The 16,208-nt window shown below is 42.5% G+C and overlaps 7 protein-coding genes across 7 annotated transcripts; 1 reads left to right on the forward strand and 6 right to left on the reverse strand.

Annotated features, from left to right (window-relative positions):
• Positions 1 to 363: 363 nt before the first annotated feature.
• On the reverse strand, positions 364 to 2,131 carry SS1G_04422 (hypothetical protein; the record flags this gene model as incomplete). The annotated part of the gene is made up of 4 exons (XM_001594565.1): positions 364 to 630; positions 735 to 1,047; positions 1,332 to 1,730; positions 1,824 to 2,131. 4 exons carry the CDS (start codon positions 2,129 to 2,131, stop codon positions 364 to 366), a joined length of 1,287 nt encoding a protein of 428 aa, XP_001594615.1.
• A 1,027-nt stretch (positions 2,132 to 3,158) lies between these two features.
• SS1G_04423 (hypothetical protein) lies at positions 3,159 to 4,625 on the reverse strand (the record flags this gene model as incomplete). The annotated part of the gene is made up of 3 exons (XM_001594566.1): positions 3,159 to 3,948; positions 4,014 to 4,352; positions 4,447 to 4,625. 3 exons carry the CDS (start codon positions 4,623 to 4,625, stop codon positions 3,159 to 3,161), a joined length of 1,308 nt encoding a protein of 435 aa, XP_001594616.1.
• Positions 4,626 to 7,347: 2,722 nt separating this feature from the next.
• On the reverse strand, positions 7,348 to 7,887 carry SS1G_04424 (hypothetical protein; the record flags this gene model as incomplete). The annotated part of the gene is made up of 3 exons (XM_001594567.1): positions 7,348 to 7,387; positions 7,622 to 7,663; positions 7,838 to 7,887. 3 exons carry the CDS (start codon positions 7,885 to 7,887, stop codon positions 7,348 to 7,350), a joined length of 132 nt encoding a protein of 43 aa, XP_001594617.1.
• A 1,980-nt stretch (positions 7,888 to 9,867) lies between these two features.
• SS1G_04425 (hypothetical protein) lies at positions 9,868 to 10,769 on the reverse strand (the record flags this gene model as incomplete). The annotated part of the gene is made up of 2 exons (XM_001594568.1): positions 9,868 to 10,484; positions 10,541 to 10,769. The coding sequence occupies 2 exons, from the start codon at positions 10,767 to 10,769 to the stop codon at positions 9,868 to 9,870; spliced, it is 846 nt and encodes a 281-aa protein (XP_001594618.1).
• A 1,673-nt stretch (positions 10,770 to 12,442) lies between these two features.
• On the forward strand, positions 12,443 to 12,776 carry SS1G_04426 (predicted protein; the record flags this gene model as incomplete). Its single annotated transcript, XM_001594569.1, has 2 exons — positions 12,443 to 12,480; positions 12,635 to 12,776. The coding sequence occupies 2 exons, from the start codon at positions 12,443 to 12,445 to the stop codon at positions 12,774 to 12,776; spliced, it is 180 nt and encodes a 59-aa protein (XP_001594619.1).
• A 314-nt stretch (positions 12,777 to 13,090) lies between these two features.
• On the reverse strand, positions 13,091 to 13,493 carry SS1G_04427 (predicted protein; the record flags this gene model as incomplete). The annotated part of the gene is made up of 3 exons (XM_001594570.1): positions 13,091 to 13,297; positions 13,332 to 13,397; positions 13,467 to 13,493. 3 exons carry the CDS (start codon positions 13,491 to 13,493, stop codon positions 13,091 to 13,093), a joined length of 300 nt encoding a protein of 99 aa, XP_001594620.1.
• A 467-nt stretch (positions 13,494 to 13,960) lies between these two features.
• Positions 13,961 to 14,587, reverse strand: SS1G_04428 (predicted protein; the record flags this gene model as incomplete). Its single annotated transcript, XM_001594571.1, has 3 exons — positions 13,961 to 14,152; positions 14,215 to 14,329; positions 14,358 to 14,587. 3 exons carry the CDS (start codon positions 14,585 to 14,587, stop codon positions 13,961 to 13,963), a joined length of 537 nt encoding a protein of 178 aa, XP_001594621.1.
• Positions 14,588 to 16,208: the final 1,621 nt, after the last annotated feature.

Genomic DNA, 16,208 nt, shown 5'->3' on the forward strand with positions numbered 1-16,208 from the left:
ATATACTTGATTGAGTTTTGAGGTAGTGCGGATGTATGTTATTGGATATATAGATACATAAATCTTGAATATATAGATATAATTATAAATGTATAACAGATACAGATCTTGGGTGCACCAGGTGTCTATAACTCAGGGTGAAGATAGATAACTAGATAGTTGAAGACTTTCAAAGAATCCGTGTTTAAAGTATTTGATATACTCAATCAGTGTATTGCGGATATTTAGATCACTCAAATAAGAATACCCAAAAGCTAGCAAAAACACTAAGCTTCCCAAATATTCAAAAACCGCCTATAATCTATCTACAAAAACCTACCAATTCATCCACACAACCTCAGCAAATCCTCTCCCCCACTCACCTCAAATCGGTATACTCCCCGCAACACTAGCCCAAAAGCTACATCTAGCCTCCAAACTCTGTTCTCCAGCATTAATCCTCACATTCTCAAACCCATCACTCTCAATAACAAATTCCTTGCCTGAATCTAACTCTGGTACACCCGGCTCAGTTGCATTTATGATTTTATGCTCGTTAGGGTTTCCCGTTGCCATGAAGGAGGCAAATGCTCCTGCGTATCCTTGGTAGATGAGTGGTTGAGATTTCTGGACTGCGTTTACTTGGTTCCACTGATTTTGGGGTTTGGTTAGGTTAATAAGTTTTCTATGGAGATAAAATCAAAAAGAAGCAAGATGGATGATGAAGGATGAAAGAATAGAAAAGAAAAACATACATAAATAGTATCACTCCCATGTCTAGCAGGAGAAATAGTATATTGACCCAACCAGCCACTCCCACTAGCCGCCTTACTCATCCACAACGCCGGACACGCCAATACCGAATCGCGATATATAAGACCGGCTCTGACGTAACTAGTGTTGTAACTCAGGAATGTCTCGGCGGTGCCAGAAGCTGGATATATGGCGCGTACGGCATCGAGTTGAGATTTGGAAAAGGAGGGGAGGAATCCTGCTAGCCATGCGTTGAAAGAGGCGGTTGTAGAGTTGAAGGGTGGTGTGCCGGTATCTGTAGCGTCTTGGAGGCCGCTTGGAACGAAGTTTTCGCCTGGTTAGAGAATGTTAGTTTTGTGCTTAGGAGATTAAAAGAGAGCATTCGGATGAATGGCAAGGCATCTGCGTGATGCTTTGTATGAGATTCCAGAAAGAGGTTCTCTTTTTCACATCTCGTCTCATCAATGCCCGAAAATTGGGAAAGATTCAGAGACATCAGACATAAGTCGGTATCCACTCAAGATGAAAAGAAAAAGCTTCTGCTTGCGACCCTTCAAAAATATACGACTTTCAACCTTCGAAGTCAAGAAAGACCTAACTTGCCTTCATGCGCATTATACATGCCCCAGCCCTCTAAAATTGCGAATTGTCCCCTTCCACCATTGCCACCCTTTGCATTAACCGTTGCATCACTCAAACTTCTCTTCAAGAACTTCCCATCAATTACTGGTGCCCAGGTATAACTACTAGTATTCCAAGTATGACTTGCAGCAACCGTTAGAGCAGCTTCAGCCAAGACTTCCCAATCTAAAGATTTCAAGCATTGTAAGGTGCCATTGATGGCGCCTGTGCAGTTTGTTAGATCGGTCATGGTATCGTAGATAGATTGAGCTTGGGGAGCATCGTAGAGGTAGGTTTTGGGCCAGAAAGGCGAGGAGGCAAGAGCGCGGTGGAAGAGGGGTGGGCTGGTTTCTTCGGAGGTGGAGAGGACTTGTGCGCTGTGTAGATGGCGATTAGTTATGGCTTATTATGGCTTACATCAATTTGGAAGAGAAAATATTCCGAGAAGCAAGTAGAAAAGGGTAACAAACACAACACTTCCCGCTCCCGCACTCTGACCCCAAATACCAACACTGTCTTTGTCCCCTCCAAATTGATCAATATACTTGTTCACCCATTCAAGAACCGCCTTCTGGTCCAGTAAACCGGGGTTCAAGTCAGAATCTTCGTCTTCAGCTATCTCTTTCCCTGGTAGAAATCCAAATGTATTTACGCGGTAATTGGGATATACAAAAACGATATCGTTCTGTGCAGAAACATTGAGGATGGGGTAAGCTGAAGGGGGAACAGCTAGGGAACCACCGCCTTCAATGAATCCACCACCAAAGAATACTACCATGACTGGACGCAAAGGTTGCCCAGATGTCCATGGACGAGAGTAAAGGGATAAGTAAAGACAATCTTCGGAGCCGACATTCTAGGTATGGCTGTCAGAGGCAAATCGGCTAGAGACGTGATAAAATGGGAGTTGATAAGAAGTGCTTACGCCTTTTTGTGGACAAGCTGGAAAAGTCTGGATGGTATTATATGTGCTATTTGTGATAGGAAGAGGAGGTTGTGGAGCTCTAAACCTATTGTTTCCTGTTGGAGGTGCCGCAAAGGGGATTTTCCGGTAATATGTTATGTTATATGTAGATGAGTATGCACCTTGAAAAGTACCATAATCCAGGGATGCTGTGATATCTTGAGCCAGTATAAGAGGGGGAAAGATGCAAAAGGAAAGCAATACAGAATGAAGTGAGGTTATATACATAGTGAAAGCATTTAAAGAAATGAAGACAGTCCGAGAACGTATTTCTCCAATTTCCTTGGCACTTGCGAGCTTGATATACTTATTACTACAGACAGCCTTTGATAATTGAGTTGTGATTCATACTTAAATGAATGCGAGCTCCTCAATTGAAGAACCATTTTTGAAGTTAAATATAAAATGGAGATGCCTACACCAAAATAAGTGACCAATAATAAGGTGAGGAACATATTGCCTAATATGATCAATGCATGATAACATCACAGTTGCATTAGGACATCGGGGTTCACTGCACCGAAATTTGTATTTTTTCCGTACTAATAAATTTAATGCCGTGGTTATAATCAAAATCTGCCGTCAAACGCCAGTCCCACCCAGCAGCCTTTGCTTCTGTTAACAATAAGGGTATAAAGAGAAAATGCCCACGAATATGCAAGGTATCACAATTCCCCAGATTCCCAGATATCCCAATATAAAACCGAAATGTGAGCCCTTGCTCTACTTTGACCCCACAAATGAAAAGAAAATGCTGCATATTTCGATATGCCTGCATGAGAGTATTTTAGGTCACATGCCAGTTATTTGGCGGCGGCGGTCGCGTGTAGCCTTGTCAGAGTTAGTAATGAGGAATTGGACCATAATTTCGACGTCTTTGACCTTGCATTATCTCTTCTCTTGGTAAAGGTGGCAACGGAGGACGTTCCATGGCAGGCAAGTCATCTTTGACATCCTCCTCTCTCCTCTCGGCCATTTCCTTGAGAATCAAAGTAGATAATTCCGGATTGTCCATAAAGAAATTTGCGGTTTCCTCGGGATATTTCTTCCACAGTCTAGCCTGCAAGAAACCAACCCGAGCAAAGACTTTCTTAAGGAGAGGATCCATTGAGCTTACGCCATCATATAATGTTCTACATGAATGCAGGACTGATGGTAATGCAGCATCTGAACCGGCAACTTCAAAATTGTTTACGATGAAAGCCGCTACACAGCTTTTGAAGTCCTGCATCAGATACCTCTCAGCGCAAACGTAAACATTAACACTTATGGAGTAGGCTATTGACCAGGTCCTCAAGTCTTCTTGAGACATTCTCTCATCCACAGGTGCTTCATCCAAGGCATTATTCCGAGCGCCTCTTATACGATCTCTATGGCCAGGAGGGTGTGGATAACCATTGCGTCCCATGACCGGCACTGGTTGAGGTGGAGGTGGTATGCCATTCATCCAACGATTTCTGGGTGGAGGTATTCTTCTCGTCACGCCACAATTCCAGCAAGCTGGGCCATAAGATTCTAGGGTACATTGCGCACAATTACAATCTGGTCGATGGCGTCCAGGTTCCTTTCGTTGTCTTTGTTCCCAGGCTCGTTCTTGACGTCTCCGACGACTCTCCCGTCTTCTCCGACTCCTGGCACTTGAGGCACTTAGCATGAAAATTTAATACAGTTTTGGAAGAATTAGTTGGTATCCTACCTTTCATCGCTCGCGGTCCCACTCTCTGTTCCGTCGTCACTACCAGAAGCATTTCCATCGTCGTTCTGTTCCCTTCCTTTACCCTTTTCAGGCTCGGCGACAATGATTTCTGCGACAGGACGTAGAGGGCAGTACTTTGACTCGTAAAGGAAGGCAATGAGAAACTCGAACAGGCTGGGGTCTTCCTCAGGTAGATCGATAGCTTGGGCTGAGGCTTCTTTAAACTCCCCACTCAAAGCTTTTCTGAAGTATTCTGATCTGATTAAAATATCGCGGTGAACGTAAAAAGTTTCGGCGTGAGGTCCAACACGGATCGGAATTATCGGTGATGAATAGCGACTATACGATTGTAAAATCAGCATCGTTTTGTTTGCGACTTTTGAGAAATGGATGTGCAATCCAGAGAATCGCAAGAGACAATACTTTAACATACCCGTCGATACTAGATACCCAAAGATCCTTTTTTGGATCTGCCACTTCTTTAATCTTTACATCTTCGTCTAAAAAGCTAAGAACGACGACATCTGGGGCAGTGGTAGAAGGCGCTCGCATTGCCGCATCAAGAGAAGTCTCCCCTCGATTTGTTCGAGAAGTTTCAAATTGTGCAGCCATTATTTCCGAGTCCATCAAATATCCTTAACAAATACTCTAGGAAGTAAGCTGGTGTTGAGTAAAAAGTGGTAGAGGATAGGTCTGAAAGATATCAGCCCCGCTCGTGAATATGATCAAGGCTTCCCGCTTCGTGTTACCACACCTTTTTTAGTTTTGCGAACCACGAAACCACGACGTCCCTTGTGGCGCTATCTTGACTACCTTCGGAGGGTATGATTTGTGGTGGCGTTGCAATTCAGCTGGAAAGATAATGTAGAAAGCAGACAGGCAGACAGGCAGATAGGCAGATAGGCAGTAGCAGATAGGCAGTAGTTAAGGTAGTAATAGACCTGGAAGACGAGGGATTGTTTTAACTGAACTGACTAAGCTTTTGCGAAGCTTTCATGTAGCTTCAGAATTTTAGACAATAGATTCAAATGAGGTGACCAAACTTAAAAGAATCGTCGCTATCATCGAGACTGATTGAATGAATCGCTCCTTCAACGGTCGCCCGTCTTAAGGACATATAGACCTCGAGAGCCTGGCGGGGGAGGGGCAATAAGCTAAAATACCTACCTAATGGTGTATTAGTCTTCTAATGAATTTGACCGGCAAAAGGAAGGAGGGTCTAGAACGTGTGGGAGAGCAAAAGTCATTGGCATCTTCGCCTCAAAGATATCAATAATTTATTCTGCACTTCTGCACTACTGGAGGAAGAGAGAATGCGTGCGCGTGTATACTTTGTTTTTGTGGTGGGATAAGGAAGGGAAGGGAAAGGAAAGGAAGGATAAGGTAAATGAATGAATGATACGATGGTTGATAATTCTGGGTTGTCTTGAGGCTTGTTAGGTACCAGTAAGTTGTAACACATCGTCCCAAATATGGTAAATGGCCCGCAGATAGAAGAAACACGCGAAGCACGGTCCATGGTCTATGGGTCTATACCTACTCCGTACTCCGCACTTTATAGTGATGCCCCTCAGATCCTCGATCTTCTGATAGTTATTAATTTGTAAAGTTGGAAAGTAACTAAGATTACGTTGTAAATTCATTCCGAACTAAACTCGGTATTCTCTAGATTCGGTAGATCACCTACATTAGCTGGTAAGATTCCAAGTTGACATCAATACCACAACTGCCTACTACTCTAGTGCACCAGGTGCTACTTAGGTAGTTAGTAAGATCTTACCCAAGTTACTCGCACCTAATCCCATCACCTACTACCTAGGTATCACTGAGCCCAAGTACCACATGCATTTGGTGTTTTTAAACAGCACAAATAGCACGAAATACTTGCACTCTTTAATAATACGATTCAATGTCTAATGACACTTTGAACTACCAATTCTTCCCAATTCTCTCCTTGACTGGTCTATATTTCCCGAGGATAGGTTAGCCAAGACGATGAACAGAATGATAAGGGAAAGAAGAGAAAGAGCAAATACTGCTAATTAAGAGCCAACAGCGTGGCCTCATGTCTTATCACATAGGTCTCAGTCGTGGTCAGCCTCATTGTCGTCATGTCACATGCATTGCCTCAATTCTCTTCGGGTCAGCTAACCTTGTCCATCGAGATTTGCAGCTACCCAAGCAATTTTGAACAAAATCTCACCAGTCTCACCTTGTGAACGAGAAATCAAACACCCCACCCGCCAAAAATCTCAATGTTCAATCTTGTTCCCCTCCCCTCAGCACAGAACTACCATATCCGAACAATCGGTACCGGGTATCTACAAGAAAGTTCCGAATCTATTGATGCATGGTAATCGCCCTTTCTGTGCTCATTGAAGTAGGATGTGGAAACCCTACTCGATGTTACAATACATATGATGTGTGCCGACAAGGAGCGAAAGTCTCCTATCCGTTCTCTTCACTGAAATTTGGGATGAAGATCCTTGAAAGGATTATCGTATCAATTTCATAAGTCGGAGAAACCATCGAGCAGATGTATCCTAAATGCAGTCCCGTATGCTTGTCATTGCTTCATGCACAGGGCGCCTACGATTGCGACATCAAGCAAACACGACATACGAAACAAGCGACAAACGAAATAGGCTCTTTCAGATATACCTGCCATCTAAGGTATCTATGACGGTGGAATGACTACTGAGATCAGGCGTTCTCTCACACAACGCAATGCCTTAGAATGTCTGAAAGTATTCTAGACAATCAAACGGGCTGATCGGATTCATTTCCCTCCGCTTTCTAGTTTCACTTCAGAACTTTTTTGGCTGTGATTTAGTCATAGTAGCTTTGGAAAGCCAGCCATAGCTTTAATGACCCTGATTTGGGTCAAAGATATGCATTCCTCGCGAATAGAAGGTTGTCTTGCCTCGGACTTGCTCACAAGCAAAAGCTGCCTCCTGATTTCAGATAATTTTCTTCACTTTCCCACTATCTGTGGCTGTAGAATCAACGAGTAGCTGAGCATGGCAGATCCTACCCAGGCTCATGAACCAAAATGCTACTTCACATACGCTCCAACTGACAGTCAACAGTCCGTGGTTTTGTAGAGTGCATGCCTTTCCGCCGCCCAAACTAATGGCGATAGAGGTACCTTCTTCGCGGTCAGGGGCATCCCTTGGAAATTGACAAATACACACTAAGGGACTTAAAAAACCGGAGGGAATCCTGAGCTGTCATATCAAGAGAAAGGCCAAATCTCAGTATGCTTTGCTATAGACAGCGTGGGCATGACAAACAGCATATGCACCGGGACCAGCTTTGTGACCAGAAAAAAATGTTAGCTATCTTGAATATCAATACTATCTTCCGTGGAGTTCCTGTACTCTCAGATTGAGTAGCGAGTGCGGCAACATTAATGGGCCGTCCTCAATCACCATATCACCATCATCTTCCACCAAGATAATGTCCGATAACACAAATTGAAAGAAGTCTTGAGGGTAAAAAGCCAAGAATTATGAGTGGGAACGGGAATGGAATCAAGAATTGTTCTACTCAAATTTCATTAGATTCTTATCGTCGGCGACTAGAATATCACTTGATAGCATTCTTACATATGGCCAGCAACCACTTCGTCGAAACCTCGATCGGCAAATCTATCACATATCAGTAAAAATGCAAGTATCACAATTTTAGAAGAATTATCATATTCTAAATGCAGACGCTAACTGCTGTTTGCGATACAATCTCTCCTCCTTCAAGGTTTAGAACCTCGGGTACGACATGATATTTTAGCTTTTGCCCGACAGAGTAGTCTCCTGTGTACTCACTCGATTATTATCGCGGGTTCATTGTTAAGAGAAGTCGCCGTTGGTGACATGCTTTAGCAATTTAAGGGTAATTGGAATATGTGTCACGATTCTCAAAGGAAGAAAGTATGTTAATTAAGGGTGGGAAGATTTACTATCTCTTAGTGGAGATTATGTGCGTGATCTTTCGTGTGCTACTTTACCCGGCGATGGAGTATCAAAAGCGCGCAAGGATTAGTACGTTATCTTGTACCTCATGCAAAGCCCGGGAAGAACTTACGAATTATCTGGTTAATCTTTGATATAGTTTTCGTTACTTCCTCTAAACATAATGAAAGGTTCAGGATGCGGTTTTCTGCCTACTAGATACGTTGACGAGCATTGAGAAGTCTCGATGATATAGATGCTCACACTTCTAAGCTTCAAACTTCATAACCATAATCGAGGCTACATTTTATAGAATATGTCAGAAGTAATCCTATTTCGTTACTTCTTATGGTGTGAAACTATCTTGAAAGGTCTAAAAGCGTCAAACAAGAGCCAGGTGTCAAGGCTGCAAGAAGTTTCTGCGCCAGTTACATCGACGTCTAGGCATCGAATAAGATGTGTCGGACTATCATATGAGTTCAAATGAAATGGCTTCCGTTGAATGCCTTTACATACACCTTGTGATATCACTGCTTGAAGAGATGGTTTGAGAACATGTCCCGTGTTCCTTCTCTTCCACATTCAATCCCGATGCGAACTCCACTACCATCTCCTCTACACTGACATTTATACACCTAGATAGACATCATAAATTGACATGCTATCTCATACTCGAAAATTAGTCTATATATAGTATATACAATACCTTCACACAAAGCTTCACAGCTAAATCGATCTCGAATCCTTCCAAACGACTTTCCCCACCCTTCTCGCCCCAAAATCTATGAATCTCTCAAGAATCAACTTCAATTCTTCTATCACTATAATATCCAAGCTCCACAGTTATTCCCATGCAATAGCTAGTAGTAATATAAAAACGTCGTTGGAACGAAGTTCCATCAACCAGAAGGGAAGAAATAATTCCATCCAACCAACACCCCCATCCCATAAATAAATTCTTAGATACCATCTATCCATGAAACAATTCCGAGCTCATTATTCTAGCTTACTAGATAGATGGATAGATCACTCGTCCTCTGATAGTAGATAGACCTTTAACTTCGTGATTCGGATTGGTGATTCGTTCTCACTCTTAAGTCTTACAGGATATAACCTGTAGGTGTAGGTGTAAGGCCTCATATTAATAACAGATGAAGAAAAGCATTGGCATTTGGAATTTTGATGGATGGATCGATTGTGGTTGGAGGTTTTTTTTTGTTTTAGCTGGGTTTGATGGATGGATGAATGAATGGATTGGACTGGATTGGATTAGATGGTGCAGAATCTGAGATGAGGGAGTTCGTACTGCTGTTGAAGGAGAGCGAAGCGGACCTAATGTTAAGTGGTTTATTGCTTCTGAATATCTATCTAAGTAAGACTTACCTAGCCATTTCATTTTTGCACGCTACAAAACATAACTAGTAACTGAACGCACTTGAGCAAAATAATCACACGTATCACAAGCACCATACAAAACATCACTCAACATCACATGAATGCAGACGAATAAAACTACTAAAAATCCTCACTTCATTCATTACTCTAAATGTCAAACCTCTTCAACAATAATCCCCTCGATTCAATCCATCATTAAACAATAACATGCGGGAACTCTTTCAAAAAGTTGTGACGTATATGTAGAAGAAGTGTATCATGACATTGTTGACCCTATAATCCTATATAACCAGAAGCTGCTTTAAATTCGCACCAAAATCCAAACTCGACGACAGATGTATTGCTGTCTAACGCCGCGCGATGCGTTGTATATATCCCTTGTATTTCTATACTTCCAGATTTGCGACCCGATGCAAATAACTTTTATCTACCGATGATGTAGGCTGATATATATTTACCATGGCATTACGTGCTATATCTGAAATCTTGATGGTGTGGAAAGAAATGATTTACAACATGAAGGCGGCGAAAAGACCACCCAACAAGGCAAAGGAACCAGTGGCAATGTTGGCTGAACCAGCACCAGTGGCCTCAACAACGCTAGGACCGGTCTTGGTAGCGTTGCTACCGGAAGGAGCAGTGTAGGTTGCGTTGGAGGCAGTTCCATTGGTGGCTGGGGTAACGGTTGGAGCTGCTGCTACTGTGGAGGTAGCTGTGGTAACAGTGCTAAAGTAGGAGCTTGGGCATGATCCTCCGTGAGCTGGGTTGCATCCACCTGGGATACCGGAGATGCTAGAGAATGGAGCGGTGGTGGATGATGCTGGAGCGGTGCTGAAGTAGGAGCTTGGGCATGATCCTCCGTGAGCTGGGTTGCATCCACCTGGGATACCGGAGATGCTGGTGACTGCAGCGGCGGAGGTGGTAGAGGCAGCGGCAGACGATGAGGCGGTGGTGGAGACGATGATAGATGAGGAAGAAGCAGCAGCGGGTTGGATCTTGAATGGGAAGGACCATTGGAAGGTGTTGACATCAGAATCGAGGATAATGGCAATTCCGTAGGTTTCGAAGCTGCCAACGGAAGCTGGGACGGTCCACTTGTATTGTCCATCCAAGTTGTTGATGGAGTCTAGTATGTCTATCAGCACGATTGTCCTCGTCTTCAACTATATGAAGTATACTCACGAGCAACGATGACAGGGTCGTAGTTCAAGGTAGCTGGAGTAGCACCCTCCAAGAGCTTAATGGTGACAGTTCCGGAGACAGCATTAGGAGCCCAGGTGATATCCAAAACATCACCAACCTTGACAACTTGACCGTTGGTTGGTACAGAGATGGCGTCGAAGCCAGCGGTTTGGGCAAAGACGGAGGAGATGGAGGCCAAAATGGCGGCGGAGATGAATTGGTAACGCATTATGTTATTGGGTTTGGAGGGAATGACTAAAATCAAAGAATGGACAGTATCAAAGATACAAAAATTATATTGAGAGAGAAGAAAAAGAGAGATTTTCTTTTATTATTTTGCTGCGGTTGTGAGAGTGAAAGGGAGAAGAAGAAATACGAGAAGAAGAGGATCCGATACTTAAACCCCCCTCATTTCCCAAACTTACCAGTGCATGTTGCTTGGCAGCACCACTTCTTACTTACGGGGCCTCTAGGTTGGGATAAAATTATACTTTAGGGAGGAGCGAACGCTAAGGCTTGGGATACACGGTACAAATGCGACACATCGTTAAGAGATTTTGGGAGAGTTTGGAGTAAGATTTGGTTGATGAGGGAGGATGAGGCGGAGGCCTTTCTCGGAGATATTGGATTTATTAGACGAGATAGCAGGTGGATTGTCAATGTTGTGATTCGAGGATTGTGTTCGAAGCGCAACTGTTAGACCCTGCTTAAAAGAAATGAGGATGACAGGGTTATATTTAGCCTCTCATCCATACAAAAAAAGTGGCCCGAATTGAATGGTGTTTAATGATTCATGATCAATGCATCTTTATGGCTGAGTAATAATAGAAGTCTTCGTTTATAGAATTGGATTGTGTGGTTGATATTGTCTAATAGATCATCGACGTAAGAGAGGAAGATAGTCACTGGTGAAGAAACTCCTGTCGTTTGACCCCTTCATCGGCGAAATCGGCTTCGACCTCCGAAAAGGTTTTGCACTTTCCAGTAAATCCTATCATATGGATAACCTTAATTCTAGGATGTATTAATGCATTGGTCTACAAGGGGCAAGAGGTGCTAATTGAAATGGTACCTGAGCCTTACGGAAAACAGATAGTCTAGCTTGCTTAGATAGAACCTAGTGGTGCTCCAAACCTGCAGGTAGGTAAACAAGGACTCGAGGTAGCAATGCGCATATTGATTCAATCACAACAAAGCAAAGCATGAATAGTTTTACCAAGCACAGTCTAAACGCGGAGAAACATCTTCACGATTCCTGGCGTGTCAAGGCTCAAACCGAGTATATTGTGTACAGACAGACAGACAGACAGACAACACATACTTACCGATTCTAATGTCTTGTATTCTGAGCTTCGGTGTGGTAGAATACAAAATGTTGTTTAACTTTTACCGTTTTGACTAAACCCTGAAATACGAAATTACAAATGATGTGGCCAACCAGGAGATACCATATACAGTGTCCACTCACACACAGAGGATGATTTCCAGAAGTTGGCTTCTATCTACGGAGTATCGCTCAATACAGCAATCCTCTTCTACTTTTGTACCCCGATCAGACTAGTTGAGCCAATAGACGGGAGTGAAGTTCTGTTCCCCTTAGGCTAATTGGTGCATAGACCAAATTACTAATCCTTATTAAGTGTTGTAGCTCGGTGGGTTTACCTAGAACTGTTTATTTTGTACACAGCTGAGTCTGTATGGAGTACGTACATACGGACTTTCAGTATAATATTGTATCAACAGTATTGTTTGAACCATCCTTCACCCATTTCACAATTCAAATCACCATCTAGGACATTGCCTATTCTTGATACATCATGCAGCAATACACTCAAATTAATACCATAAGGATCATCATGTTAATTACTACAATTCATTTTGCATTGAATTGACAGAATCACCATGACTTCATTGATTTTGATTTGTCACAAGGCCAAAAGGTATAAATCGCGGGGAAAGTTTGAATCATTTTGCTAGGCGATAAATGACCTAGTGGAGTTCTCCTTGTCTGGTCATATATTCAAATTGACAACAATCTTGCTTGACATGGCAATAAGTGAGGAGGAGCAAGCTTATGTTTCTGATGAGTTCTAGACTTTGTGGATGTCATTTGTTTGTTGGATGTTGGATGTTGGATGTTGGATGTTGGATGTTGGATGTTGGATGTTGGATGTTGGATGTTGGATGTTGGATGTTGGATGTTGGATCATTCCACGTTCCTATTCTTATCTACTGAAGGATGGACTTGGGAATCCAAAAATGCTATGGCAACTCAATGTCAGGAATTTCTGCAATTGTTTGGGCATTCATTCTTGATTCTCGAGTTGAGACAGTTACCAAATAAGGTTGAGCGCAATGAAATTTGCGAGACTCGGCCTTGTCGATCTTTGTTTCATCGAAGAGAAATGTTTGTACCGGCCGGCTTCATCAGTACCAGGAATTCCATTCTTCCATCTCGGTCGTCATTATCGTTCAAAAATGTTAAAATAAAGGGAAACATGGGGTGTCGATTTCCTCATCGCCAGGATATCCAAGTTCGAGTAGATAAGTCTACAGAGACAGGTGCCGATATTTGTTGAAGCCTGAGTGCCTGAGACGGACTGAGAACGGAGACTGACGAAACCACTGATTTTGCGAACCTAACATGGCTGCCAAGTTCTCGACACTCGAATAGAGTTCTCGCGATAATTTCGCAATTCTGCTGGTGACGACTGCATTCAAGAAACTCAAAATCACACCATCACTTCTTCCTTGGTCCTATTTGTAGGATGTTGCCGCACCACATGTTTACTGGTGATCCCAGCCTTAGGGCGCACTCTTCACTTAGGTTCTCATTCACTTGCATGTATGTTGCATACTAAATTGATCATTCATATAGTAATTGATAGCAATGGTGAGCTGTACCGTTCGTATGATGCCAAGATACATGTCGCGTCTGGAAGGCCTCAAGCATTTTGACCCCAATGAGCTCGAGGACTTGGGTCTTAGCTATTACGTGTCACATCGCACTTTCACTCGATAGATGGCGCTGCTGTAGCAATTGGTGCTTTTCTCTGATACCAAAGATGGAAAATTTACAGATATTCTGATATCCTGAACTTTAGGGTTGTGATGCACGCCCTCAGCCAGAGCTCGCTGTCGTTTATACATTATTCGAATACTCAGCTGTCTCCAAAAGCTTCAAGGTTCCAAGAGGCTTCAGTTGCTCGTATATCATTCCACGTTCTGATCGAGAAAAAGCTTAAAGGCTCCACGATTCCAGTGACCTTCTTGCAACCAGCCAGAATACGGTTCTAGTTTACGAGTCTCCGCTCTCTCAGGAAAACATATGTCTTGCTTCGGGGACAGCAAGAGCGAAAGATGATTTAAATGTTTTACTGTGGAAATATTATTGTACTAATCCTTGTTGTTGACGCTGGATTAACTTCCACGACGAAGTTGCCTCAACTCAAATTTCAATTTTTCAATTTGCCGGTCATATGCGGCGTCTTTCTCCTGTTCTCTCGAATTCTTAGGTCCAGCCATCACTTCTTCATTCATATGCGTATGATACTGGATTCGATCTTCACTCGGCGCTTCACAAAAGAAGAGAACGTGTCTAGAGACTTCTCCCTTTACAGTTTAGGTAGAGAACGTCGAGATGGCGAGCTGTTACCTGAGGATTGACGACTTACCAGCTTTCGAAGGCGAGCTAGATCTGTCGCGTTTGTAACACACCCCTGGGAGTTCGCCATCTGAGAACCATCGGGACCCCACAGAATCTTTTCCTGATGCTTGAGAATCCTAGCACTTTCTTGAAGGAAGCTCGTACTTATACCTTGCACGATTCTCTTCCTTGAATGAGGCTCTGAGTTCTGTCTTCTTACCGTTGCTGGAGCGGACGCTACCAGAGTTGCTACTCTTGCCTTTCATTCGTCCCTTTCGAGAACGGTGATGTCTCGGTTTGATCCGGAAGACATCACTAATTCTTTTATTGGTTAAAGTGATGATTGCTGAAGTATTGACGTATTTGATATAGCTGTTTAACTTTACTGTCCCAGTGTACATATTCTTTTAGCTTGTGCCATAGCGTCTTTCCATATATCCAGGAAGTTCTGAAATCGCGACAGCAGGCGGTTCGACCTGTAAAGTACCCATGGTCTAGGTTCAATCTTCGTTGCTACGATCTTGCAAGTCTATCCAGAATAACTACGCATCGGCCTCGACTCTACCGGAAGAAGACAGGTCTTGATAGCAACTAAGGTCTATAATTTTTATTCCTGATGATAAAAGGCCTAAGCTTAGTGAAGATGAAATCAAAAATCAATTTTTCAATAGAGCCTTTCAGACCTCCAGAATATAGGTAAGCAGACATGGCTGACATAACTTCGGTCAGAGAAATTGTCACACAGCTCCAAAGTGACAATGGTCGTCTGCATCGAATTCTTTTTCTCCAAACTCAGTATTAAGATCAGATATTGGGCAAAAATACTAGTACGTCCCTTGATGAGGTGTATAACAAACATCCGTCTTGCAAGAGCATGTTCAAAAGACACGCAAGTTCCATTCTAGCAGACTTATTTCATAATCAATAAGTTGACTGAACCAATTTTTTAATTACGACTCTATCTTTCTCAACTAAAAACAATCATCTTTCAAGAGTACACTTCACTTGATTATTTGATAGCTGATGAATATATCGTACTAGCTTTGCTTTCACTCTCACAACTCATCAAAACTAAATGTATGATTAGTCACCTATATGTTGCTTTTTTTAAGTCTTCAAGTACGTATAGTCATCTGCAGTGGACGGACGGACTGAGTGGCTTTTCGTCCTTTACTGGGCGCTGTCTAGACTTGTTGGTCAATCCATTTATAACCACCACGGGCATAGCCAGACACTCAGTCCGATATAAAGCGTCTGAACGTCTGCCTTAATAGTAGAAAGAAGAATCATATATTAGGCTATGATTATTTACATTTGAATCTCATATTTGCACCGCGATATAATATACTCCATCCGAACCCTTCAAATCGAGTTACTTGTACTATTTATTCTACTCAAATCCAAATTTCCTTCTCAAAGAACCAACCAACTCCAAAATTATAAAAAATTATAATGACATCTATCCATCCGACATATCAAAAACTACACAAAGGAATAGAAATTAAATAAATAAAATACTACCCCAATAGGAAAAATCGACAGAATGCACATTGTGCTAGTACATACATACAAACCCATCATTCATATTCCCCATACGCGCTTGAGAACCCCCTTAGAGTTAGCGGGAAAATGTAAGATCTTAAGTCTTACATTACAAAATCTTCCAACTCTATAGAACCACTACTCGTTCCAGCGTATGGTGTATCTCATACAGAAATATCAAGAGCAAGTATATTACTCCGTCAACGAAAAAGCTTCGTCTGATTTGTTTGTAATTATGTCTAGAGTAATTTGAGGGTAGGAATTATTGATTGGTCAAGATGCAAGTCTATCTATAATAAGGTGAAAGTTCCCCAAAAATCATCATGCTCCGCCTATCCTTGGTGTTTGATATCTCGCTGTCTGAACTATGGTCCCTACACGGTTTGCTATCACTTGGCTTATGAGCAAGACAATCCAAGCTCAAATGATAGTCCGGTTAAACGAGAGTAAAAATCCATTCAAAAAACCGAGCCGCCGTGA

This window comes from Sclerotinia sclerotiorum, genomic scaffold (assembly GCF_000146945.2).
Source record: "Sclerotinia sclerotiorum 1980 UF-70 scaffold_5 genomic scaffold, whole genome shotgun sequence".
Classification (NCBI taxonomy): domain Eukaryota; kingdom Fungi; phylum Ascomycota; class Leotiomycetes; order Helotiales; family Sclerotiniaceae; genus Sclerotinia; species Sclerotinia sclerotiorum.